Here is a 25,916-nt window from a genome sequence, read left to right on the forward strand (position 1 = left end):
CCTTTCAGGCTGGTTTTTTTTCCCCCATTTTCCCATCTGTACTAAATGCTGGTCCCTGTTTCATTTTAATGAACTTGCAGAGTAAAATCAAACTCACATCCCTGCTTGCTCCTGTGCTTTGCACTGTGTAGGCTGTGAGTCTGATTCTTCCCTTACAGTGTATTTCTTTCCACTCAGAGTAAAAAAGATTTTTCTGGATCTGCTGTGTACTTACGGATTTGGCTTAGAAGGGGGTGAAGATGCCTCCCTTTTGTTGTTGAAATGCCATTGTTGTGTTCCCCTCTGCTCCCAGTTAATCTCTGATGTTGGTCTGTTTGGAAATCACCCGTTTTGTTTCTTTTACTCTATTTGAAGGTTGTCTGTTCATTGAAGACTCATAATTAAGTGCTAGGGTGTAACTGTTTGTATGTTTAACACTTTGTGGCTGCATGTCTGTTGTTCTTTGTCCTTCTGTTATGTTTTTTTTTTCCCCATCTGCTTCTAGTTGAGACAATCCAGAACAATCCCATCCTCCTCATGGAAAGTAGCCCTCTGGGTGCTCTCCAGCACCAGGACAGCTTCATGGAAACAAGTATCCCCGTTCCTGTACTGAATTGGCAAGATGTTTCCAATAAAAGTGCTGGTTGTGCTGAGTGTGTGTAATCTACACTTTCGTATTGTCTGTGGTGTTGGGTTCTTGGGGTCCTTTTTTGGAGATCACACTGCTGCCTCCTGGAGTTGAAATCTTTGTGCTGTGTCTCAGGCTGTGCCACACACAAAAAAAAAAAAAAAAAACAAACCAAAAAAAAACCACTGGGGATCACACCTGGCTCTGGGAGAGCCACTGTGGAAAAAGGGTTATAAACTCTGTCCCATGCTGGTGTTGATGCTGGGAGCTGCTGCCAGGCACAGACTGGTTTGCTCTGTGCTCCTGGAAAGAGGCTTTGGCAGAGACAGTCCCTGGTGGCCCTGCTCGTGTGGTGCTCACCGAGGGCAGGATCCCTTGGGAAAGGGACCTGCAGTGTGCAGCTCCCCAGCAGCCATGAATCCCTGTGCCCAGAAGTCCAGTTGATGTCCATGTCACACCGGATTTTGTCCCTTTGAATATTTCATGTTTGGACTCTCACCATGGCTCTGCCGAACACAGCACCGAGGCTTTCAGACCCCAGGGTGGTTCTGCGTGTTGTTTATTTTAAATTAATTTCCTGTCTCCCGCCTTAAAAGCAAAGTTTGATGCATTTTTTTTGCCTTATTTTCCATCATCAGTGCTGCATGGCCTCATTTATTCTGATTGTGGCTGGTGCTACATCTGCAATTTTGATGAGATTTGCCTTTGTTTTGGTTTTTTTTCTTCCCCGCGTGTCTCACTTGCCCGTTCTCGTTCCTTTCTCAGTGTTTTGCACTGGGAGCTGGGTTCTGCTGCTCTGTTTGTGTTTAACAAGCTGACCCTCACTGTCCCTCAGCAGTTTGGGCTGTTATGTGGTCATACAGAATGGCAACATCACTGAGTTTTCTGGGTGCTCTCTCCCTCTGTCTCCTGGAGGTGGGGAGGATTTTCAGGTGTGCAGTTGCTGTGTTGCCTGTGCTGTGAGGTTCTGTGATAAAGCAGAGGGAAAGGATCTGTTACTATTAACTAATCATTTTGGAGGTCCCTGATGAAATGCCATTTCACTGTCAGCTGATACTGCCTGTGGTCAGGACAGAGGTTGCAGAAGCTTCCTTTGCCCATGGCAGGGGGTTAAATTTAGGTGGTCTTTAAGGTCCCTTCCAACCCACACCAATACAGGATTCTGTGATTCTCTGCTTTTCGCATTGTGGGTCAAGAGCACAGTGTGTCCAAGCAGTTCTTGATGTGAGTGTAGCAAGTTCTGAATCCCACTTCAGCCACTGGACTGCAGATTTCCAAAATCACAAAAACTTGTGGACAGCAGAAATCTGTTGTTCTTGATCTCAGGGTTGTGGCTGCAGAGTGCCCAGCACTGACCAGTGACTCCAGTGCCTGTGCTGAGCAGCTGCCTGGCTTTTCTATGGTTTTTAGTATTTTTGTTTTTATTAAATAGTATATAATTTTTGATTGCTTTCAGTATTTCCCGCTTTGGTGCAATAGTTCAGTCTCTTAAGTAGCATGTACCAAAATCTGTCATTCAGCTACCCCAAGGACTTACCTGAGAGGATGGCTCAGGGCTGTTCCCATATAAGAACATGGGTAAGTGAGTCCAAAAGTGAAAGAGCACAGCACCAAAATGAGTATTTAAGATTCATAGGTAGGCCAAAACAAACAAACAAAAAAAGTGATTTGGCTTCCCACGTCCACTCCTCTGGAAGTGCAATTAAGCCTTGGGTCATGGCATGGGTTGTGCCATGTGCTTCCAGCAGCAGCAGGTGCTCTGCTGGGAGGGGGCTCAGGGCACTGCTCCAGCCAGGCTCCTCTTCCTCACTCTGGTCCAGTGGCCCTGAGTCACAGTACAAAGTGCAGTAAACAAGGGCCCCTCTTGTCCTTACCGAGTGACAGAGGAACAGCTAATCTTGATAAAGCTCTTGCTGCTGCTGGACCTTCTGGCTTCACTCTGGGCTTGCCTGGAAAACCTCTTTGTGGCTGTCAGGACGTGAGCTGTGGCTGGGGATGCACCTCTGGAGTGCATGGCTCCTGTTAGGAACACCTGGCTGCAGGTGCTGGGGTCTGTCTGTGCCAGTGTGGCAGCATCTGTGACATCCCACCCTGGTCACCACACTCCCCAAGAAAGCCCCCTTGGTTTCAAAATTGCTGCACAAGACATATGATGCAGAGAATATATAAATTCGGGAAATTTGTTGTTATGTTTGTGGGTTTTTTCTGCAAGTCAGGTCTCAGGATTTTCTTTGGAAGTTGCTGTCAGTGCAGCTTTGGTGTGGAGGAAGCTTTTCTGAGTGGGTTGTGATGCATAAAACAGGTTTTTCTTCACATTTCCCACCCTGCCTTTTCCTGGCCTTCGCTTTTCTTAGAAACTGCCCTTTCTCAGGGACAGAGGGTGTGTAGCTTTGGGAAAGGGAGAAGCACAAGAGCAACCTGAGTGGGCAGGAGCAGGAGAGCACTGCTGTTGGGTGGCACCTGGTCCCCTGCAGGGCACACTCCTGCCACCAACGCTGGCAGTGCTGAGCTGAGCAGTTCAGTAATGCTGAAACACCTCAGGCTTTAACGGGAGACAGGAGTGGGAATTGTTCTCTGGTGACACCAGGATGGGGCTGGAAGGGCTGCTGAGGTTGGGTGCTTTTGCTGCAAACTCATTATATTCCAAAATCCCTGGTCAGCCCAGGAAAACAAGATTGGCTAAAAAAAAAGAGCAAACTCAAAATCTTCCTTTATTCACTTTCTGGGTTCTCAAAAAGGAGTTGTTGAAGTTCAGGCACAGCTAAGTGAAGATGGGTTAACGGAGTCAAAGCTGTGACCACCCCAGGCAGGCCACGTTGGGCCCAGCCTTTTCTCCTGTAACACTCCTGAACTTTTCTTCCTAATTCAAGGCACAGGTGCTTTAGGTTAAAGTGGAGGAAGAAGTTCAGGTTTCTCTGGTGGTTAAACCTGAATCTGGTGTTTTTGCTGATACAGACAAAGCCAAACATCATCTTGCATCTGAAGAGGTTCAGGGAAGCTGATGATCATCACCTTTTTGGGTGCCCCTTGTCGGGGCACCCATTTGGTGACACAGGAGGATCTCATAGGCAGGAGAATGGGAGAGGGAGGGGTGACCAGAGAAGGGTTGTTCCAGGTCCCCCAGAAAAGGGAATGAGACCCTTTACCCTTGAGACCTTTGTGGACTTCAGTGCAGCTCCCGTTTCTCACTTGGATTGTCTCTTCTTGCTCATGCTGGTGCTTTGTACAGTCAGAAAACAGCACTGGCTTGGTGGGACCAGCTGGGTTGTGGATCTTGGTCACAGCCTTGACAGCCAGCAGCTCGAGGCAAGGTGGAAAGAGGGGGAAAGTGATGCTGCTAGTGGTCTTCCAGGCACAACGTGGGCTGTGTGTGCAGCTCACCATCAGGTCAGGCTCCTGCTAAAGATCAGATCTCACAGTCCACAAAGCTTTTACACAGAGCAGCTTGTGGCCTGATTTTCCCTGCAGAGAACAGAACTCTTTTACTGACACTTAGCCACACATTTTCTGCTTCATACATTCCCTCTCCCTCGGCTGCAGCAGGATTTGTGTGGGCACAGACGCTGGCTGCTGCGAACCGAGGGATCGGAGGGAGAAAATCAGTAACCCCAAGCAAAAAAAAGATAGGTATTAAAATAAACCAGTTGCTAAAACAACACCCTGTGTCAGGTGTGTTCTGGGATTAAATCCAGGGATAACTAAACAGGCTGGAATAGGTGGAGGATGTTGATGTGTGGGAGTAATGTACTCACATTCCTTGTGGTATCACCTGTCTGATACCTGTGAATAAATTCAGGTGCTGCTCCTCAAGTGCAGCAGAGATGGGCAACCTTAAAACCATAACAAATTGCTTTGCTTTTGCATGTTACTGCCACACTGGTGCTGCCTGCTGTGAGCATCCGGTGTTGGCATTACAAACCTCTGCCCTGCAGGAGCTTGGGATATCCCATTTAATTTGGCCTCGTAGCATCCACAGAGGAGTGGATGCTCTTGGCACTGTTACCGAGAGAAAACTGAAATGCAGAGATTTTAGTGCAACTTTCAGCATCTCTCCCTGACTATCTGAGGTCCTTTTCCCTCCCATCTATATGTAAGGTCCATGTGAGCATGATTTTAAACCCTCCTTTCTGTATTTATGTACTAAGGGGTTTGGCCTAACTTGGTAAACCTCAAGTTGGGATTTAAAAATCCAGACTTGCATGTTGTACCAAAAAAGCTCTGTTTTTATAGAGCCTGAGTGTTCCCTGATCTGCTGACTCTGATGGGAGATAGAAGTGTTCAGCACCAAACTCCCTTCAGTAGCCCTTTCTTCAGATTAATGAGTGTTGGCTGTATCCTTCAGCAGTAAAATATGAGTCCAAATTTAGTCTCTGCCAGGCATGAAGATGTTTTCTTGAATTTTGTTTTAATAATGCTTCTATATTGGAGATACTAATTTAAGTTTAAACATTTCAAGAAAACAAATAGCCCTTTCTAAGGTGGTTTTTTGTTGTTTTCCTTACGTTGGTTGTCTCGATGTGAATATATAAAATTGTGGATATTCACATCTGTATGTATGACACATGCTTGTTATTGCTGCTTGAATAAGTCTGCCTGGGTTTTTCTTTGGATCTGGTTTTTGAGCTACTTACTTTGCTTCTCTCAATCAAAGACTGCTCCTCCAGCCATATGTCTCTGCCTGCTGTGCTGTTTGCTTTCTTTTCAAACCAGAGCTCAAATGAATTGTGGGGTGTTTTCTGTTTCATTCCAATCAGCTCTGAAAGGTTTTTGCACCTACCAGCTTTGTTTACCTCCTTCCTCCCCCCTGAGTTCATCTTGCCCAGGCTCTGTCTGTTGGTCTAATATTTTGATTTCCCTGTTTCAACTTTGTAGCAGATGTTGTTCAGTCTCATGGTGCCGTCTTCGTGGAAAACGCGTCCCTGTCCACCCCCATTTCAGCCCCTCAGTTCAGGGGCTTCCGGAGAGCCAGTGAGATCAGCATTGCCAGCCAGGTCTCAGGAATGGCAGACAGTTACACTGCTTCCAACATAGCCAACAGTAAGTGTTGCACCCCTCCGAGGCTGAGCACGCTCTGGGCCGAGCAGCTTCTGTCCGTCCGTCTGTCCGGGGGGGTGCTGCCCATTCATAACCAAAAGCTTGGAATTGTTCTGCCTTCACCCGGCTCTGCCACGGTCAGTGCTGTGTGTAACCACATCCCTGCAAGAACAGGTGATGTGTTTGATGGCCACGCAGGGACCACGGCTGTGCTGTGCATGTTGGACCTTGCTGGTGATGAATTGTTTGAAAAAAGATGATAATTGCTGACTCTGAGCACCGTTTGGCTGTTCTGTGTGATGAGGGTTAATCCAGAGGGATGTTTCTGTGCTGCCATGGTAAGTCATGCAGAACTGGTCAGGATCAGCACTTGATACCAGATGGGTAATGCAGGATGTGCCTTGATGCAGATCCCTCAAACGTGGCCCATAAAAACAGGGATGAGTAAGCCCCTGTGTAACGCTGAAAGGCAAGGACAGGTTGGTTCGGAACAGAACATTTATTACTTTGCATTAGAAATTCAGCTCTTCTGCAGCCCACAGGGCAGCTCCCAATCAGTTCTGACCCATTTCCCAGAGCTGAATGAGGAGTAAAAGGAATTTTTTATTTATTACTTTTCCCAAGACCTTTATAACTTCCTAACTAATACAGTGGAGAAGAACAGACTTTGTTGAATGGAGAAGAATAGACATTATTAATGGCTCAACCCCTTCTTTGTTTCTGCTCAGGTATGCTGTGTCCTCATGGACCTCTGGTAACTCAGACCAAAAAAAAAAAAGCTGAAAAATAAACCCACCAAAAAAACCCAACCAAACAAAAAAACATGCATATGAGAAAATCTTCAGTCCAAACTCTATTCCCAGAAGGTCTCAAAAATTTAGAGATACATTCCTGGCACAGGTTGTGAATTACTCACTCCATAATTAATTGCTGAGGTTAATAATGCTCCCGGAGGCAGGTATGAGTTGTTGAAGGTCTGTGGGCACTGCTCAGGGGCTGCTGTAACCTCCTGCCCTGTTTGAAGCAACACTCAGCAGCAGGACTAAAATCCCTTCTTTGACAAACGAGGTTTTCCTGCTCAAAGTGTATCCAAGAGCCGACACCGTGCTCCCCGCGTCCGTCCTTTTACTTCTACTGACATCTTGCCAAGCACTTGGCAAGTGCAATCTGCTTGGGAAGCAGCTCTTGGGGGAGAAGGTGTTTGTTTTGTGCTGCTTTCCCACCCAAGGGGAGCTGCTGGGCTGGCACACAGTGGTGGTTCATGGGGAGGGGTTTTTGCTGGGTGAGGCCCCGAGGTCGGCATGTCCCAGGGAGAGATCTTGTCTTGAGCTGCAGCAGGGTCGAGTCCCACAAAACTCACCTCTGCTTTCCCCATACTCTCCCCCCTTGTGCAGCTTCTGCTTTGTGTCATTTATTCCTCCACAAAGCCATCGAAGCCTGTTTCTGAGAGCAGGGAGGAAGAATCTTCCCTCGACTCCGAGTGTTCCCTGAGCTCCGGCTCTGCCTTTGCTGCTCTTGCTCTTGCTCTGGTGTGATGGTAACGTGGAGCTGTGGCACTGAGGGCTGGATGTGATCCATGTTTATCCCCAGGGAGAGCTGGAGGAAGGTTGGAGGGACACTGCAAAACCACAGCTCCCTTCCAGGAGCCTCCCTAGGGGTGCAGCTCCCCTGGTACCATGAGTTTGTGGAGGATGAAATCAATGTGTGCCATAATAATAAGTGATTTCTGCTTTGTTTTGTATTTTATTTTTCCTTTTAGAAACCAAACACCACCTTAATCATTGTAGGGGGTTTAGCCTTCTATCCCAACTTGCCCTCCCTCACAAATCCCCTACCCAAACCTCATTCAGGAGGCGTAGGCAGCACAAACATGAAATCCCTGCCAAGGGAAGGAAGCTCAAAGGGCCACGGAGCCGGGCTGCAGGCTGTGCTCTTCGGATACCAGACCTGGACATCAAGACAGGTATTCTGGAGAGATCCACTCCTGTCAGCCTCCTCTCTCATTTGATAGTCACAGAACTTCACAACAAATCTCTGCGCTGTCACTGAGGCACTTGCAGCTTCATTTGCATCTTAACAAGTGTTTCTGTCACTTTGCCCTGAAGATTGATCATAACACCGCTTAACAACTTGGCAGGAGCAGGAATTCTTCTGGGCAGAGCTGAGGGGACAATGCTTCTGCCTCCACCACTGTCTTTTGAGCATGGAAGAGTCAATCCTGTCTGCTTCTTGTAAAGAATCTGAAATTACCCAAGGTGGGGACTTGCATGGGAAATGAAAGTTGGGACGTGACCAGGAGCTGTCAAATTTGGAAGGCAAGGAATCAAAAGTGGCTGTGAGGAGGTGCCTGTGAGCTCTGGAAAAGCCACATTGATCTGTCAAACTTTGCTTCTCCTTCCCATGGCTCTTCAGAAAAGCAGGAACTATCAGGATGAGGGTGGCCTGGCACCTGGTACAGCCAGGCTAGGCTGTGGGGATGTGCTGGATCCACATCCCTCTGCATTTGCTGTGGTGGGAACTCTGTGCAGGTCTCTGGAAGGAGCTGGTGGATCCATCTTTTCAGTTCAGGATCTGTGCTCATCACCAGCCAGATTTCCTTTCACAGAGGGGTGTGTTGAATTGTACCTTAAACCTGGCAGCTTTCCTGGAAGTCCTTAAAAAGGGAACATTGTCACAGAGACAAACCAAGCTTGAGGAAGCTCTTGTCAAAGCCCCAGCTTGAATCCTGCATGCAAACACAAACAACATTCTTCTGCTGCTCTCTTGATCTCCATCTTTTCTTTCCTTGGCTGCTTTTCTGGGCTGGAGTGCACAGGTGTTGAGGACTCCTTGCTGCTGGGAAAGCAGCCCATGGCTTTGGGGTCTGAGACTCTGGACTGAGACCTGCTCATTTCCAGGGATTGGGGCAAGACATGTGCATGGGTGATGTTCAGGGCAGTTGAGGTGTGGGAGTGTCCTGGGTGAAGGGTGGCTGTCAGACACTTGATTGTGAGTTGTTGGCTCCCTGAGGGAGAAACTTCTCTGTTTTTGTTTATATCTCTGCCCCCCACAAAATCCCAGTGTATTTTTCAGCCCCCATGCAATGAAGTCCCAAAACTCCCAGGTACTTGTCTTGTCCACACAGAGGCTGTGCCCTGGGGAGGCTGGGCTGCACATCTCAGTTGCATGTACTGTGGTAGCCCAGGAGGGCAATAAGGACTTGTCGGGGACTACCAGTCCCATCAGCACGTGCCATATTCCCTGCCTTGTGGTGCCTTTTAGCATCCTGTGGATTCCCAGTATTCAGTCCTCTTTAGTGTGGCCAATACCTGATGCAGTTCTCTGGTGAAAGCAAAAGGAGTTGGAAGCAGGGCTGGAAACGGGCAGAGCACACCCATCCTTCCTCCCACAGCTCCAGGGAGATACCTTGCTCTCTTTATGTTTTGGCTCATTGCACGGGAACCTTGAGCCCCTTCCCTGGGGTCTGGACTAACAGCCAATTAACTTGCCCTCTAGTGCCTTCCTCTTTGCTTAAACAAGGGAGAGCTCACTGCTGCTGGCCGTGTGCTCCTCCCTTGGTGTGAGCCAACACCAAGCCCCGAGTCTGTTCCCCCAGAGCAGCGGGACCAGCCAGGGAGCAGCCTCCTGGCATACCTGGAGCAAGGAGCCAGAGCCCTGAAATCCCTTTTGTTAATCCTCTTGGTCTGAATGAGTGTTTTGCTTCTGTAGTTGCTGCCAAGTGGTGGGGAACCAAACGGATCGACTACGCCCTGTACTGCCCCGATGCGCTCACGGCGTTCCCGACCGTGGCTCTGCCTCACCTCTTCCACGCCAGCTACTGGGAGTCCACGGATGTTGTCTCCTTCCTGCTCAGACAGGTACAGTCATCCCCTCTCCCTGATCTCCCTTGGCTTGAAAAATGCTTAGGGCTCTTCGTTTTTCCCAGTGCTCCCTCCATAAGACTTGTTGATGCATAGAGGTGAAAAAATACCCTTTGCCCCTGCAGATCCATTTTCTTCCCTTCCTTTTTTTTCCTCACCTGTGGTGTTGGTGGAGCTGCACACATGCAGACTTAATGGATGTGCTCAAACCTGCTTGGTTTGGGGCTGGTTTTGTCATCAGAGCGGGCTCACTGCAGATCCATGGGGAGAGCCCAGGGCAGTTTCCTGTTAGATCCATAGTGGCAAAGGTCAGTGGCACTTGTTTCTTGAAGTGATCTGTGCTCTGCATGTGCCAGGTCAGATCTCAAATCTGAAACTGAAACTTCTCAAAGGACAAATAAAACCAGCACCAGATACAATAAAACCAAAGGGGAAGTTTTATATTAATTCAACGTGAATTTATAGGCAGAATGCACTTCTCCATTTTGCCTTTCTAAGTTACTGTTATCTCCTCTAGGAACTCATTGGGATTTAGTCCTGCAGCACAAAGCAGTTCTAGGGCCAGGAGAATGGGGATTGTTGGTGTCTGGAGTCTGACACCTCAGATTTTGTCAACCTATATTTGGCCTAAAATTCAAATTTACAGTCTAAAATGTGGTTTTCCCTAAAAGAAATATCTTCCCTTCAGTTCCTTGGGAATGAGTGGGAGTTATTTGTCTTAAAAAATATGAACTCCCCATGGAATGATACTTAGAGCATGGAGCTGGAAAAAAACAAAACTCAAAGCAACTCTGTGGTTTGTGTTGCCCACTTCGGCACCGGGTTTGCTTTGTGTTAGCTCAGCTGTTAAACCCTCCCTGTTCTCCTCCAGCCTCCTCTGCTACAGCTCTCAGTTATTTATGATTCTGTTGGCAAACTTTTCTTTCAGTGTTATCTTCCAAATAGTGTGAGAACCATAAACAACAGAGGTGTCAGTACTGGTGGCAGCTGAGCAGTGCTGATAATCCAATGAGACCCTTCTCTTCCCAGGCTGTGTCCAGACTCTGCCTGCACACTCCTGGCTGGATGGTCCCACATCAAACCCAGCCTAACAGGGCTGGAAAGAAGAGAGAACTTTCATTGTGCATGAGGGGGAGTAGTCATGACAGTCTGAATACACAAAGTGTTCTACTTGGGAAATAGCCAGTTACTCAGGTTTCAGCCCAAACCTGGGTCTGTAGCACTGTGTGATGTTTCAAACCTTGTGGCATGAGTATCTGGAGGTACCTTTCAATCCATTCTAAGCCTGCTGGTGGCTGCCTGGGTAGTCTAGCACCCCCTTGCCCAGCGCTTGTCTCTGTTCACTCCTCTTTGCCTTTGAGACCAGGGTTTTCCTCATCTTTTGTCTTCTCACTGTCCTTCGCCAGCACCACACAACTGCTTCCCCTAATAAGGACTTGTTTCTAATGGCCTTTGAAAGTCATCTCTGGACAAAATGTAAAAAGAAACTGTTGAATAGTTTTAGTCTCCAAAGATTAAATCTTGTTAAAACAAGCCCAGATAGGATTCAAAATACATTCCTGATTTAAATAATTTTCAGTAAAACTTGTTATTTTGTTTACATTGGATTTTCACGAGCTCCCGCCCCAGCAAACTCATCCTCCCTGGGGTCCTTTTTCCATTTCCCTGGATGAAAACCAGCTTCAGCTCTGCAAAGAGAGCTGGCCTGTGTCAGCCAAGCTCAGCTGGAGACCTTCTAACCTCACAGAATATGTTCAGGACCTTGTAAAAGAGCCCACATTCAGGAGGCTTCTTAATTTTTTGGTCACTAAGGACTACTGGAAGTTTTGGAGTTCTATGTGCAGGGTCACCTCCCAGTCCTGCAGTGCTGAGTCTTTGAGGTGTCTCCCAGCCTTTGGGTGTTATTCTTCCTTTTCCATTCTAGAGGTTAAGAGCACCCTAGGTAGGATTTAACCCTCCTCTCTCCATATTCCTGCCTCCCATCCCTGTCCATGCCCTGGTACAGGCAGGAATTGCCCTGCAGAACTGGATGTTTGGCAGTGATTTCCCACCAGCACAAAGTCCTGGAGTTCTATCAGCCTCAAGATGAGGCCAGGATAGACAGGCAGCCTGGGCTCTGCCTCACATGCAGCCAAACCAGACTCCTGTGTGTCTCCACAGGGGTCAGATCAGTGAGAGGAGCAAAAGCCATGGGACAAGAGTTGGGAATTTCAGTAGGAATTAGAAATGAGCTGAAGGATCAGCAGGTGTCAGCATGTGGCCAGTCAGAGCAGCTGGTGCTGGATCTGTTATGGAGTGGAGGAAGGCTCGTGCTGCCTTGCAGACCGTGGGAAGGGACTGATGAATCCCTGGAGGAAGGGCAGGTATCTCAGTACAAAGCTCATCCTGCTGTGTCTGAGTCAGTTTTGTACCTCCTGACAATCCAAAAAAACCTGCATCCCAGCCAGGATTAAGTCAGTACTGGCCACAGGCTTTGCCAGTGCAGAAAAGGCCACTTGTCCTGTCAAACCTGCAAGCTGACAAGCCAGACCCCGAGCAGCAAGCTCAAGGGCCTCTCTCCAGGCATTGCCCTTCCTCACCACTGCCTCAGGAGATGCAGAACAGCCACAGGAGGAGAGGGCTGATGCCTTGGTGGGATCTGTCCTCCTGCAGGTGATGAGACACGAGAACTCGAGTGTTTTGGAGCTGGATGGGAAGGAGGTGTCTGTCTTCACCCCCTCCAAGCCGCGGGAGAAGTGGCTCCGCAAGAGGACGAACGTGAAGCTCCGGGTAAGGGGGGTTTTGGGGCTGCTCAAAACTCTTCTGAGGGCCTAGCACAGACAGAGGGTTGTGTTGCATTGCTGTTTTAATGGTTATGTCTTACCTGGGTGCCTGTAAAAGAGCTGCCCTAAAGATGTGTGTCAGCAAGGTCTCCTCTTAGCCTTGAGTCTGTAAAACACCGGAAATGTTGGCTGTGAGTCAGGGAATGTTCCGGAATGGAACATCTTTCAAAGTCCAGTAATACCAGTTCTCAGTTCAGTAAATGCCCTTTGCTCTCAGTAAAGTCTCCAGTTTCTGAGAGGGCACTTCTGTGCTAGGACTGAAACAACATCAGCAGATTTCTCGGGCAGTTGTGTGTTATTTCTTCTTAATTCCAAAGTGTGAGAGTTAATAGAGAGTATCAGAAATGCACGTACAACCTGCCATGGAAGTTGGCTCTCCAGCACTCCAATCCACCCCGTTCAGGGCACAGGGCCTCACCTCTGCCACAGGTCAAATTCTTTCCCAGAGCTGAGGGTGGAGTGGAAGGGGGGAATGCCACAGAGAAACCCATGCTACATTTTGTCCAGTTATATTTGGCATTTCCCTGTGAGGTTATCCATGGCTGCAAAGTGTTTTATTTTTTTTTCCTCCTCCCTTCTTGCCTCGTGCAGAATGTCACAGCCAACCACAGGATCAACGACACCATTGCTAACGAGGATGGGCCCCAGACCTTAACTGGGAGGTTCATGTATGGTCCATTAGACATGGTCACCCTCACGGGAGAGAAGGTACCGTGTGTGCTGGGGGGTTGTCTCCACGTGGTGACAGTTGTGGGACAGAGGGACAGAGCTGGTCAGTGCTCCCTTGTCCCTACTGGGGTTTGCTGCCCTTGTGTCCTGACCAGGTTCTCCTGCTCAGACTTGTGGGTGCCTCCCACCAGGAGCAGCATTTGTCACTGAGGTCTCACCACCGAGCAGGACCAACCCTGCTGCCACCCAAAGGGGCTCGGGTGGGATGTCCCTGTGCTCAGCCTGTCCTGCTGGGGGTGACACAGCCTCGCTGTCCCCAGGTGGACATCCACATCATGACCCAGCCACCATCGGGGGAGTGGGTGTACTTTGACACGGAGATCAGCAACAGCAGTGGCAGGATTTCCTACGTGATCCCTGAGGAGCGGCGCCTGGGCATTGGCGTCTACCCCGTCAAGATGGTGGTCAGGTGAGGGGCCTGGGGCTGGCAGGAGGAGAAAGGAGAAATTGGATGGCTCTAGAACATGGTCCCTCCTGTTGCTTCATGGGTTCAGACCCTGGTTTGCCAGCAGCAGAGGCAAAGCCGTTTGTACTCTGCAGCTGTAAGGGGAAGATCCACATTTTATTCTGGCTCCTACATCACGACCAGCACAGGAATTGCACTCCTGCTGCAGAAGCAGGTCTTCTGCACCACAGAGCCTCATGGCCATCTGCAAAACTGCACGACTGAGCATATTTTAAAGACCATAAACTTGTCCTTGAGGGACAGGACTTTCTACTTGTGATGATTCACAGCCCAGGGGCTCCAGCTCAGCTGCACTTGCTGGTGGTGGGCTGTGGGAGGGGGGAGGAGGGGAGCATGTTCTTGATGGTGAACCCAGCAGTGTTTTTCTGGGGGTAACTTTTGAGTCTCTGCTGCCAAGGAGTGTTAATCCATTCCCACTTGGGCACAGAGACCCTCACACAGTGCCTGTTACTGCTCTAACTGAGGAGGGTGACATCACTCTTGGAGCCTTTGGGTCAGATGAGAGAGCTGCTTTGAGCTCATGGTGCTCCACAGGTCCTGGTGATGCCTTCTGGATATTTTGATGTTTCTAAGATCCTGCATCCTTTCCCTCAGGGGTGACCACACGTTTGCTGACAGCTACATCACGGTGCTGCCAAAGGGGACAGAGTTTGTGGTGTTCAGCATCGACGGCTCCTTCGCAGCCAGCGTGTCCATCATGGGCAGCGACCCCAAAGTCCGCGCCGGGGCCGTGGACGTTGTAAGGTCAGGGCAGGGCCTGGGGCAGCTGATCTGACACTGGCCTCGCTCTGCAGTGCATTGACTCGTGGCTTTCCCTTCCAGGCACTGGCAAGACCTCGGCTACCTCATTATCTATGTCACGGGCCGCCCTGACATGCAGAAGCAGAGGGTGGTGGCATGGTTAGCACAGCACAACTTCCCCCACGGGATCGTGTCCTTCTGTGATGGGCTGGTTCACGACCCGCTGCGGCACAAGGCCAACTTCCTGAAGTCCCTCATCACCGACGTAAGCCTGGCTCTGCTGAAACAGGAGTGTGGCATGGGTTTAGATTGCTCCTTGTCCAACCACCACTGTCAGCACCAGTCTCTTGGCAGCAATGTGACCTGCAGTGGAAGATTAATCTGTTCATTTTATTTTCATCTTTTATTGCTCTACAAAAGTGTCTTTGCTGTTAAATTGTGTTGCCTCTGCTCTGCACTGCTCCATTTCATCACTGCTCCTCAAAAGCCTAAAGGAACAGAGGCAGTAGAGCCTCCCTTCCCCCCACACATGCACTTTTTCCACCTGCTTGGTGGCTTTTTGGCTGCCTGTGGTGGAGACAGCAGGACTGAGAGGGAATGGAGCTGCTGCAGAAATGGCTTTGCGGGGAGCTCCACAGAGGTCTTCCAGGTGTTTGACCCTTGGGAGGTCCTGATGTTGTTCAGCCCAGAGCCTCAGAGAAGCTCCAGATAGAACAAAGTTTTTTGTGTCTGGAGGTGAAGGAGCTGCCAGTGTCCCAAGCACTTGCCCTGCCTTGATTAGCAGAAAAAGCCTGTCCTTAAATTTCTTAGGCTCCCTTTTTGGCCTGAGTGGCAATGGAGGGAGCAGCTGGACCTAAGCTGCTCTCTTGTCCTCCACAAGTGTGGGACCAGGGTCAGAAATTCTCTTTCCTTTCCTTGACCTGTGGTTCTGGGCTCAAAACTGGGCCAGTATGTGGTGGCACCAATGTCCACACCTCCCCTGCTCCAGCCAACTATAGAAGGGATTGTCCAGAAGCTGCTGTCTGCTTGGAGTAGAGGCAGAGGTATCCCTGAAAAGCAGCAGATTTTGCTGCCTGTCCCTTCTCCCTCTGCCCAGCAGGTAACAGCAGCTTGGCTGCTGGTGGAGGGAAGCATTCCTGGCTAATGATTCTGCACAGGTTTGCAGCTCCTTTCCCAAGGTGACAGCAGGGAAGTGTGCAGCATCCTTGCCCCCTATAGACCTCAAGGAAAGGCCATGGATCAGCAAGTGGAGATCTGCTCTTGTATGACTGTCACTCCTCTTGTCATGGCCTGTAAACATCCCCAGCTCTGTTAATTAGCACTTCCCTGGGTGGTTCATTATCCAGCTGGGAACATGCATTAGTTCCAGTGACCCGAGATTCCTACAAATGCTATTGGAAAACCCAAAGCCCAGCCTGCTGAGCAGCATGGGGTGCCCATGTGTTCTGACCCTGTGTTGCTTTTTGTCCCCCCGCAGCTGCACATGAGGATCCACGCAGCGTATGGATCCACCAAGGACATCTCCGTGTACAGCTCCATCAGCCTCCCACCCACGCACATCTACATCGTTGGCCGACCCACCAAGAAGCTGCAGAGCCAGTGTCAGGTAGGAGCCAACTTGGCTGAGCCCTGGAGCTGCTACCAAGGGCCTCCCACAGGAGGGAGGTGGAAATCTGGTCATCGCAAGTCTGGTGACCGAGCTAGGGTTGGCCAACGGGGTGGGAACTGTCCCAGGCAGCAGGGCCACATAACGGGTGTGAGTGCTTCCACTGCTGGTCACCCCAGAACCTGGCAGAGTGAACATACCTGGCTGCCTGTGGCTCTCAGGGAAACGTGTCCCACCCCTCTAACGCCTGCCCTCACCCCACAGTTCATCACGGAGGGCTACGCAGCCCACCTGGCCCAGCTGGAGTACAACCACCGCGCGCGCCCCGCCAAGAACACCACGCGCATGGCGCTGCGCAAGGGCAGCTTCGGGCTGCCCAGCCAGGCCGAGTTCCTGCGCAAGAGGAACCACCTGCTGCGGACCATCTCCTCCCAGCCCTCGGCCGGCGGCGCCGGCCACCGGCCCGAGCGCACCCAGAGCCAGTCGGACAGCGACAAGGACAGGGACAGGGAGCGCAGCCAAAGGAGCATGAGCATCGCCACGGGCTGCTGGGGCCGGAGCGCCGCGTCCCGGCTGGAGTCTGGCCTCTTGGGGCAGAAGTAGCCAGGCCAGAGCCAGGATCGTCAGCTGCAGCCACCGGAGGAGAAAACAAAAAGGAAAGGGGGACGAGGCCAGTGTTTCGGGCTGGAAGGGTAAATATGGTGCTACTCTATTAACACGGTGGTCTGGGAAGAGATGGGATGGTTCCCACACAGAACGTGCAGGCCTTGCAGCGGGAGCGTCAGGTTTGTGCAGCGTGAGCCCGAGGAACAGCTGAAGTCGGGGGGGAAGTCTCCAGATCAGGACGGCGCTCTCTCCTGCCTCCTTCTCTCTCTCATCCAGGGTCAGTGACTGTAAATACGTGCCTCCTCCTCGCCTTGTTAGCCATCGCTCCAACACGGTGACCGAGTGCTGTCCTCAGAGCCACAGGAACAGGGCATGAGGCTGAGGGAGCTTGTTCTGGGCTGTCCCAGGAGTCAGACTGGGGGCTCTGGGGTTGGGTAACGCGCCGCTCCCCCGGCCCAGAGAGGGATTTGTCGTGGGCTGTGCCAGGCAGAGCGACCAACAGCTTTTCCTGGACAGAGAGATCCACGTGCAGCCACTTTCTCGAGGAGCTGGTGCAGTGCAAAGCTGAAGCTGCATCGATGCCATTGGCAGAGGCAGAATGACAGCAGATTCATGCCCAAGACAGCAGGGTCGTTATTGTTATTACTGTTATTTTTTAAAGAGACCTTTTAATGTGTTGACCTATTAAAAAAGGAATACAAGCTATTTTGTTTGAGCTGTTACAAACCTCAGACACTTAATTTGCTGTTAAAGTCTCCAAATAATCTCGCTATGTATTATTTCCAACAAGTAACCACCATATATTTGGAAGCAGCTGAAGGCACTCAGCAGCTGGATTGCATTGCAGTTCTTCTCATCCAAATGCAGGGTCTGACTCTCAACACCCACCTCTGAGACCTTTTTTCTTCCCAGGTTCTCTCCAAGTTCAGTAGCAGCTTTCATGGGAACTAGAGTTGCTTCTTTTACCTATAGTTACTGAACTGTAAAACCTCATTGTTTTTTGCACTGATGATTTTTAGAATGGAAACCTGTTACCATCTCATGTAGCTACACCAGTGTTTGTAGTGCATGACAATGAAATATTGCTAAGCCAGGGTGTGTGTGGATATCTATACTTATATACACACACACAGATATATATATATATGTATATATTTAAAAAAACACAATCTGTGCAGAAGTTTTTCCAGCAGTAAGGAGACTGTAAGGAAGTATGCCAACAATGTCAGGCAACCTTAAGAAAAGGCCATATCTTAATTTTTCTGGAGTGTTTCTCAGTGGATGTGCCTGAGGCACTGGGTTTGTGCTGCTGGAGCGAGCTGGCAGGCGCGTGGCAGAGGGCTGGCACCCCAGTGACACCCAGACAGGGACAGAGAATAGTGCCTGGAGCCAGGGCTTGCCTAAAAGCCCCTCAGTCCTGTCCCTCCCGGGGCCAGCAAAGGTTCCCTCCTTGCACACACCTCCTGGGGCAGAGGGGCATCCACACAGGGGGTTCTAGGGTGCCCATTCATAGACTCCAGTTGGCCTCTTCACATGGAGATTTTATAGTCCTACCGAGCTCCCCAACTGTGTGTAAAGCTCCCTGCTTTCCCCACCACACTTTCCTGTCTTTATATCACTTTCTACTTACGAGGATCTTATTTATAAGAGAATTTTTTAGACTGGCTGCTTCATTTTCTTACCAGTTTCAATAAGAACGGTGCAGGACGGCCGCACTGAGATAACACAGCACTGTGAACGCTGCTCTGCTCACTGCCTCTGGGCCATGGCAGACAAATCCAACCCATCCAGCTCATGTGTTCGTGGTGTGGAGGGTCCAGGCCGAGGCAGAGCAGGGACAGTGCGGAGCTGCCGCCGGCATCCGAGCCCCTGGAGCGCTCAGACCCGACTGCAAAGCGTTTAACCACTTCTCTTTGGTAATTAGCCAATTACAGAATGTACCTGATGACTTTTTGTTACCAGAAACTGACTTCCCTTTCTGCTGACTCAGCTTGGCTCTCTCTGAATGTACATCCAGAGCTTTTACTGAGTTTGAAAATAATGTGAATTTGTCCCAGCTTTTTTGCTAGCCGAATGTTCTATCAAACAGATGCCATCTGAGTAGGAAGCCAAGCCACAATCCATCCTGTGAAGTCACCAAACCACATCACTAAATAATTTCTGCAAATTTGGATATGGCCTTTGCAAAATTCACCTTTCCTCCAAGTCCAGAACTGAGGCATGATCTGTACATTTTCCAGTGTTGATGAGATGTTCACATTTTCTTATGTGTAGATAATGTAAAACAGAAGCGAATGTAAATGTTCAACATAAAAAGTGGATATATAAAATGGAAAGTTATTTATTTATGTAGAGGAAAAAAATGTCTGGAGGGACTGGAACCTTCAGGGTTTATTAATATTTTAAAAATGTAGCTTTTTGTTTCAGGCATTATGTACAAAGCAATTATTTTATGGACCAAGTTTAATGTAACTGTCAATGAATGCAAAGTGCAATATGATACTCACCCTCTCCATCACTTCATGTTTCCAACAGCTCCTAACCAGTTAGCCTGACAATCACAGCACCTCTGTCCTCGTCCTTTGTTGAGCTTCTTGAACTTTTCCCTGACCCTCCATCTGTTGCCATTGTACGGATCCAACACGGAGAAGCAATTGTAGAGCAGGATCTTTATTGCTGCAATAATACCCGGGGAGGTGGGTGGAGTTACCAGGAAATAATGCCACTAACTTTCTTCATCGACTCAGTCCATCCCAGTCTCCATCACTCAATCCTCAGCCGCCCCCATCTGGCACTCATCCCTCTGAAGCAGAGATCAACACTCACAGAACAATAGCAATAGTTCAACTCTGTGTTTATAACCTGTTTGTCCCAAGCTGTTTTGGAGAGCAGTGCATGTGACCCGATGCCTTTCCATGTGTATGGAAGAGGATCCATTTGGACATGGTGAAGGAAAGATGAATGTTTATTCCATCCTGACTAAAGGGGCACTGTCAGGGTAAAGACCTAATTTATCCTTGTTACGAGTAACTTGTTTGCTTTCAAAGGAGAGAATGGGAAGTTTCTTGTCCTCCTCCCTCGGCTGTTGTCTGGGCAGCCCTCAGTGACAGCCCACGTCCTGTTCTGCACATCAGCACAACACAGCCTTGGGCTTTGGGATTGCTTTTCTGTTTCCATGGGAATCAAACTCTGCTGCAGAGCTCAGATTTTTTATGAAAAGCAGCTTTTTATATTACTGCACCCTTAGGCCACTCTTTCTACCTGACGCTGTCCCTTTAAAGTCTTTTAAAAAACCAGTGAGAGGAGCCCGTGCATTCCCTCTGAGTCGTTTTCCTGACTTTGCTCAGATCATGCAGTCAGATGAGGCGAAATCCTAATACCAAAAACCGTTTACAGTGTCAGGGGCACGAGCCCAGAGCAGGAATCAGCCAAAGGGTCACCACCACCCTCCCACCCACCCAGCAGCCGCCGTGCTTGCTGTAGCAGCCCCTTCCTTCTTCAGGTATCGCCACTGTTTGCTGCATTTCCTATTAGTTCTAGAAGCCTTACGGTCCCCTCCCTCTGCCTGTTGATACCCTCGACTGTCAATTTTATATTCCAACAATGTTAGTTATATTTTATTTGTAAAAAATTGCTCTAGGGGTACCAGCTGTGCGTGGGGAACCAGCGGGGGGGATGCCCGAGGGCGCCGGGTCTGCCCCGACTGTGCAGTGCCGATGACTCGCTTGTGTGTGGCAAACCTTCTGTACAACTTCCTTCTCCTCCTTGCTGTTAGTGCATCGTTCCAATGCCTGGTGTGCTTTGTGTACAGTATCATTGTGAGTTACACAGATTAAAGAAATGGGAAGGCTCTTCTCTGTTTGCTTTTTTTTGGGGGGGATGGGGGAATAACTTTAGAAACGGACAAGTCATAAAATGTGAGCAGGTGCCAGTTTAATTGGGTTACAGCCATGAACAGAATGTGGAAACCCTCTGTGGAGATCAGTCCTGCAGGACCCATTTGTCCTTTAACCCTTTTGTCCTTTTCTGTTTTACAGTTTGTAGGTGTCTGCTTCAGAGCAGCCCTGGGCCCTGAGAAGCCCAGAACCCCAGCACTGCCCAGGGCCTGTGCTGTGGGGAAGGGACACGAGTTGCATGCAGGAGCAGAGAGCAAAGCAAAGCCACCCCTCCACAAAGCACAGATGCCAGTGCATTGTGCCACGTCAGTGCTCCCCTACCTGAGGAGGTGAAGCTGCAAGAAGGCTGGGAGAAGCCCTGGGGTACAGTGGAGGGTGGCACTCAGGGGTGTAGAGGAGCTGCAGCCTGAGCAGAGCCATAGCCACTCCTCTCTGAGCAGGGCGAGTGAGTGCAAAGGGCCTGTGAGCCAGATCCAGCAAGGAAAAGGCCATAGGTAGCCCCTGAAGGGAAGAAGTGGCAGCCAGCTGTGTGTTTTGTGGCCCTGGTACGCACCCTGTCCTGGCCACAGCATAGGCTCCTGCTCCCCTGAGCACCCCGAGGTGCTCAGCACCATCGAACCCATCCCCTGGGTGCTGCTGAGCTCCTCCAACATCCAGAGGAGCACTGGGGCAAATGGCTCAGGTACATGACAGCTACGGGCCTGAGCTGGGACAGGGAGGGGAGAAGCTGTTTACTGGGAGATGAACTACTAAAGTTGCTCTCCTTCCCACTCAGTAACTTACAGAGCAGCTGGAAAGGGCCCGTGGGGAACATCTTGGCTTGGTGCTGTCTGCATGGTCCAGAGGCAGAGGCTCCCTGGGTTGGCAGGGGCAGCAGGAGGGGCTCCTGGGCTGGCTGGTGCCTGCCCTCACTGCAGCATCCCCGTCCTCACCTGGAAGGCCAGCCCATCCCCACGTGTGGCTTGCTGCAAGGGAGACACAGCACTCACAGCACTCCCTGCCCAGGGCTGCGGGACCACCAGCACCACCCCGGGGGACCTGGCAGTGCTGCCAGGGCTCAGCTTGTCCCCAGGGTGGAAACACAACCCCCCTGGGTACAGCAGCTCCCTGACTGTGCCCAGCCACCCCGTGCAGCTCATGCTGGTGGCCAGTTCCCACTACCTTGTTAATCTCCTTGTGTCTCTCCTTGCTGACAATTTCTTCCAGGACTTCCCCGTCCCCCTTAATGAGCCTGCAAGACAAGCACAGGCCCAGGAGCCGTGAGGGTACTGGCAAGTTCCTGCAGCTGCAAAGATGCTGACCCCAACCCCGAGGGCAACTGCTGTGCCCCAGCTCCCCCAAACCCAGGAGCAGGTGCTGGGTTGATGCACCTCCAGGCAAGGCCAGTGCTGACCCACCCCGACATTGTATTTTGTGACTTTGTTTTTCAATCAATCTTAAAACAGCACAGCAAGCTTTGCCATTGCTCCCATGGGATTAATGTCACCACACTGCAGCAAGGACAGGAGTGCACCCTGAGAACTTAGGGCCAGCTGGCCCTGCCCCAGGCTGTGGGCACTGCCTGCTGTGTGCAGTCAGTCACACTGCCACAGAAAAGCACTCCTAATAAAAGCGTCCCCTGTCACCCTGCAATCCACAATGCCCCAGTCCATGCAAAACCTCTTTTTTTTTTTTTTTTTTTTTTTAATCACATTCAGGTGTGGTCCTGGCTGCCCCGGGAAACTGCAAAGACATTCAGGAACAGGAGCCAGTTTGGGCCTGAAATGCAGCCAGGCTGGGGAGCATCTTGCTGAGCAAATTCCAAGCAGTGTTGGAGGTGGCTCACACCTCCAAACATGAACAGAAATTTAATTGTCTTCATTATGTGCCTTACAGGGAACCGACCTTTGTTCCACACCTCCCTGGGCCCTGCAGGCTGCCTTCTATTTTAAGACTGGACTTGTCATACCCAATTCTCTTCAGCATGACATTTTCTACTTGCTGAGAAGATGCAGTTTATTAAAAACTGGGTCATTTCTATTTGGCAGCTAAATGAACTTGGGTTTGATTGCTGTCTGTAACCCCACAGGGCACATGCTCCTCATTCCCACCTGGGTGTTAATGAGGGCCCAAGGCTTTGGAGCTGAAAAGTAAGTGGATGCAGCAATGGGATACTGGGACACAGCCCAGTGTCCCTTGTGTGGAGCCCCAGCACAATTCAATTATTTGGTGTCATTGTGTCACTTTCTGGGTAAGTCACACCAGGCCTGAGGAGGGGGGACCTGTGAGGGGTTGGTTCAGGCCTTTGCTGCTGAAGGGGGACTGGGTCCAGGGTGGTGCTGCAGTGCCAGGAACAGGCATCGTCCAGGCCTCCAGCCCACTCAGCATGCACAGGAATGGACAACCCATCTCCCTTTTCCCCAGGGTCATACCTGGTTCTCCCTGTTTCGGGATCTACCACTCTCCTGATGACGCTTTGCCTCGCGTCCCACTCCTCCTTTGTCATTGGCTTCATAGCCTGGATCCGGGATTTCTGCTCATCTGTCAGAACTGGAATGTAGTGCTCAGTCAGAGCTGTGCTCCAGGAGAGGGGCACAGCACCAGGGCTTCAGCCCACAGACAACATTCCACACCCAGCTCCCTGCAGTAGTCAGGTGACAAAACCACACAAAGAAAGGTAAACTTCATATCCCAAAGCCAGGACCATCTTTGACAGGATGTTACTGCTGACTGTGTCCTTCCATTTGGCATCTTTGTTCCCCACTCACATCTATAAACTACATCCTAACATTTTACAAACCAGTCTCTGAGTGTGGCTCAAAGGTGGGCAGTGTACGTAGAAGGGAGGAGAGCCTGGGGCTCCACCCTGTACACAGCCCTCCTTCCCTCAGACACCCTGCATGGAAAGGGACCAGCGCAGCTCCTGCAGGAACTCCAACAGGAGGGAAAGTGCATCTTTACCTGGCCCAGGGTCCACCACTGATTCCTTCTGCCACTGCTCCAGCGAGGGGCCAGGCACCTCTTCTCCTTTGGCTTTCTCCTCCTTAGCCCTCTCCTTTGCCTTCTTTTTTGATTTCTTCTTTATTTTTTTCTTCTTCTTCTTCCTCTTCTTTTTGTCTTTCTGTTTCACTCGCTTTTTTTTGCTGTCTTGACTCTTCTTCATTTTGGAGTCGCTGTCACTGGAGTCATCAGAAGAGGAGCTGGAGGAAGACGAAGATGAGGAAGAACTGGTGGATGAAGAATTCCCAGAGGACGAGGTACTGGCCTTCCTCTTCTTTTTGTCCTTTCCTTCCTTCTTCTTTTCTGCAATGCACAAAGAAGAAGGTGAGTAGAGCAGCCCTGGCCCTGTAGCAGCAGCAGCAGAGATGTTGGTTTATCCCCCTCCCTTGCCTCGTTTCTTTCCTGCCTGGAATCCCCTCTGTGCCCAGTTCAACCCAGGATGCTCTGTTGGTACCAGGTCAGCTCTGCACTTGTCAGAACGAGACCGAAGGGGCATAAAGTACAGGACAAGGTGACAGACACAACTAAAACCAGAGACCCTCTTCTCTCCCCTGGGCCCTCTCTGTGCACCTGCCCCAGGGAAAAGTGGTGAAAGCACAGGCTCAGGGGCCTTCCCCCACCTTCCCTGGCTGCTGCCAAGCTCGACTTGTGTCCGTGAGAGCCAGAGATCCTCTTCCTCGGGGGAGAGCTGCTGCCCTGGCACGAGTCCTTGCTGCTCTTCTTCCTTTTCTTCTCCTTCCTCTCCTGCCTGCTCCGGGAATTGCTTTTGCTCCTGCTCCGCGATCGCTTCCGAGAGCGGCTGTGGGCCATGGCAGCTCCTGGAGGGAAGGGGTCACATCAGAGCCACGGGGGGACCAACCCTGCCCACCAGCCCCAAAATCCTTCACCCCAGCCTGAGCCAACAGCCCTGGAAAAGCTGCTCCTGTTGAATTCCCTCCCTGCTCACACCCACTCTGCCAATCTCCCATCACAGTTGTGGCCATGTGGCATTTCACCAACCCCCAACGTGGAGCCTTGGGCAGGGAGCTGGCACAGGGACAGCCCTGCTGTCCCCAGGCAGCCTTCACCTGCCTCAGACAACTGTCCCCAAGTAGGTTTTCCACATGGAAAACCTTCCAGCAGGGTCTCCCCCTGGAGAATCGGGCTGACCCCTAGTGAGGGCAGGCACAGAGGGCCCTGGGGCTGTTCCTGCAGCAGTGCTGTGCCCATGGTCACTCCATCAGGAGATGCTGCATCACAGACAGACACAGGCAGCCACAATCAGCAGAACAAAACGTCCTCCCTGAGTCAATCACCCACTTAAAATGCTGGGAGCAGCCACAAGCCAAGGGGAAGAATGAATTTTTAATACACCAATTAACTTTTAGAAAACAGATGATGCATTGAGCTGGCACCCCTGTCCATCAGCCCCAGGGATGCTGGTGGCACCGTGGGCAGAGCAGGAGCTGGGAAATGCTTTCTCACAGCCACCTTCCAAGTACCACACTAATGAATTGTTTGTTTACCACCTCGAGGTTCCCAGGCAGCAATATGGATTTGCTCCCAAGTGAATCAGACCTTTGATTGATTTCAATAGGAAAATTTCAATTAGAAAAATACCCCAAAACAAATCGCAGGGAAGTTTCAGAGGATGAGAGTCCTCCATGCACACACACGCAGCAGCTGCCCCTTGCACCAGGGCTGTGCTGGGGACAGCGTTTGGGACTGGGATCCTTCTGTTCTGGCTGTGGCAGCAGGAAAAAAAAAAAAACGAAACAAAAAAACCCCACTTTTATACATCCACAGCAGCAGGATCAACGGACCTGGAGCTGGGCTCAGCCAGCAGCATCCCGGTGAGGAATCCCAAACCCATCCCAGCAGCATCCCGGGCTGGCTGTGCTCCAAGCCGGGCTCTCACCTCCCCCCGGACACCAGGCTGGGCCCACAGCGACTCCTCCTGCCCAGGGGGCTCTGCCAGGCCCGGCCTCGGTGGGGCCCTGGTGCTGCTCTGCCCTGGGCAGCTGCAGAGGCTGTCCCTGCCCTCACCCCCAGCACGGGCAGCCTGCGGCATGCGAGGTACGCTGGCCCTTTAAGAGCTCAGTACAAGGTGTGCTGGCCCTTTAAGAATCCGCGCAAGGTGCGCTGGCCCTTTAAGAGCTCCGCAGGATGCGTTCTGCGCGCGCGGCTCCAGGCGCGGCCCCTTTAAGTGCGCAGCTCTTTAGGAGCCTCCCCCGGCCCCGGGGCCGCCCCGGCCCCGCTTTCCTCCGGTGCCCTCAGCCGGCCCGGCCCCGCCGCAGGCAGGAGGCGCGGGGGAGAGCGGGACTCACCGGGCCGGGTCCCGCAGCCCCGAGCGGGGCTCACCGGGCCGGGTCCCGCAGCCCCGAGCGGGGCTCCCGCCGCCGGGACCGCGCCGCTCGCCTCCCGCCTCCGTCCGCCGCGCGCGGGGCCGGGCGGCAGCCGGACCGCGCTCTTTGGTTCCGGGGGCCGCCCCGCCCCGTAGTTCCATTTCTGGGGTGAATTCGGGCAGATTGGGAGCGCTCACGTTTGCCAGTGAACGAGATAAAGGCTTCAAGACTGCGTTTCTTGACAGC

The 25,916-nt window shown here is 51.1% G+C and overlaps 2 protein-coding genes across 7 annotated transcripts in view; one reads left to right on the top strand and one right to left on the bottom strand.

The window, feature by feature from the left end:
- The window catches only part of PITPNM2 (phosphatidylinositol transfer protein membrane associated 2), a 60,161-nt gene extending 42,985 nt beyond the window's left edge, over positions 1–17,176 (top strand). For 3 of the 5 annotated variants that reach the window (XM_062504356.1, XM_062504357.1, XM_062504358.1), the window contains 9 exons: positions 5,480–5,644; positions 9,350–9,498; positions 12,154–12,270; positions 12,915–13,031; positions 13,313–13,461; positions 14,113–14,262; positions 14,341–14,524; positions 15,737–15,865; positions 16,130–17,176. In XM_062504356.1, coding sequence (XP_062360340.1) covers positions 5,480–5,644; positions 9,350–9,498; positions 12,154–12,270; positions 12,915–13,031; positions 13,313–13,461; positions 14,113–14,262; positions 14,341–14,524; positions 15,737–15,865; positions 16,130–16,468 — 1,499 coding nt within the window. In that variant the 3' untranslated portion in view covers positions 16,469–17,176. Of the gene's footprint in view, positions 1–484; positions 635–5,479; positions 5,645–7,400; positions 7,605–9,349; positions 9,499–12,153; positions 12,271–12,914; positions 13,032–13,312; positions 13,462–14,112; positions 14,263–14,340; positions 14,525–15,736; positions 15,866–16,129 lie in introns of all 5 variants that reach the window. The other 2 variants (XM_062504353.1, XM_062504354.1) reach the window with 2 other exon arrangements.
- ARL6IP4 (ADP ribosylation factor like GTPase 6 interacting protein 4) lies at positions 16,480–25,830 on the bottom strand. Of its 2 annotated transcripts, XR_009933746.1 has the most exons (7): positions 25,653–25,830; positions 23,967–24,164; positions 23,308–23,649; positions 22,779–22,896; positions 21,529–21,598; positions 21,151–21,332; positions 16,480–19,147 (listed from the first exon to the last, which is right to left on the bottom strand). XR_009933746.1 is itself a non-coding variant. In XM_062504360.1 (6 exons), the coding sequence occupies exons 2-6, from the start codon at positions 24,154–24,156 to the stop codon at positions 21,276–21,278; spliced, it is 777 nt and encodes a 258-aa protein (XP_062360344.1). In that variant the 5' UTR covers positions 24,157–24,164; positions 25,653–25,830; the 3' UTR covers positions 20,409–21,275. The 2 variants fall into 2 exon arrangements, 1 of the variants encoding a protein (XP_062360344.1); XM_062504360.1 differs by lacking the exon at positions 16,480–19,147 and having other exon boundaries at positions 20,409–21,332.
- Positions 25,831–25,916: the final 86 nt, after the last annotated feature.

The sequence above is a fragment of the Cinclus cinclus genome, chromosome 17 (assembly GCF_963662255.1).
Source record: "Cinclus cinclus chromosome 17, bCinCin1.1, whole genome shotgun sequence".
Lineage (NCBI taxonomy): Eukaryota > Metazoa > Chordata > Aves > Passeriformes > Cinclidae > Cinclus > Cinclus cinclus.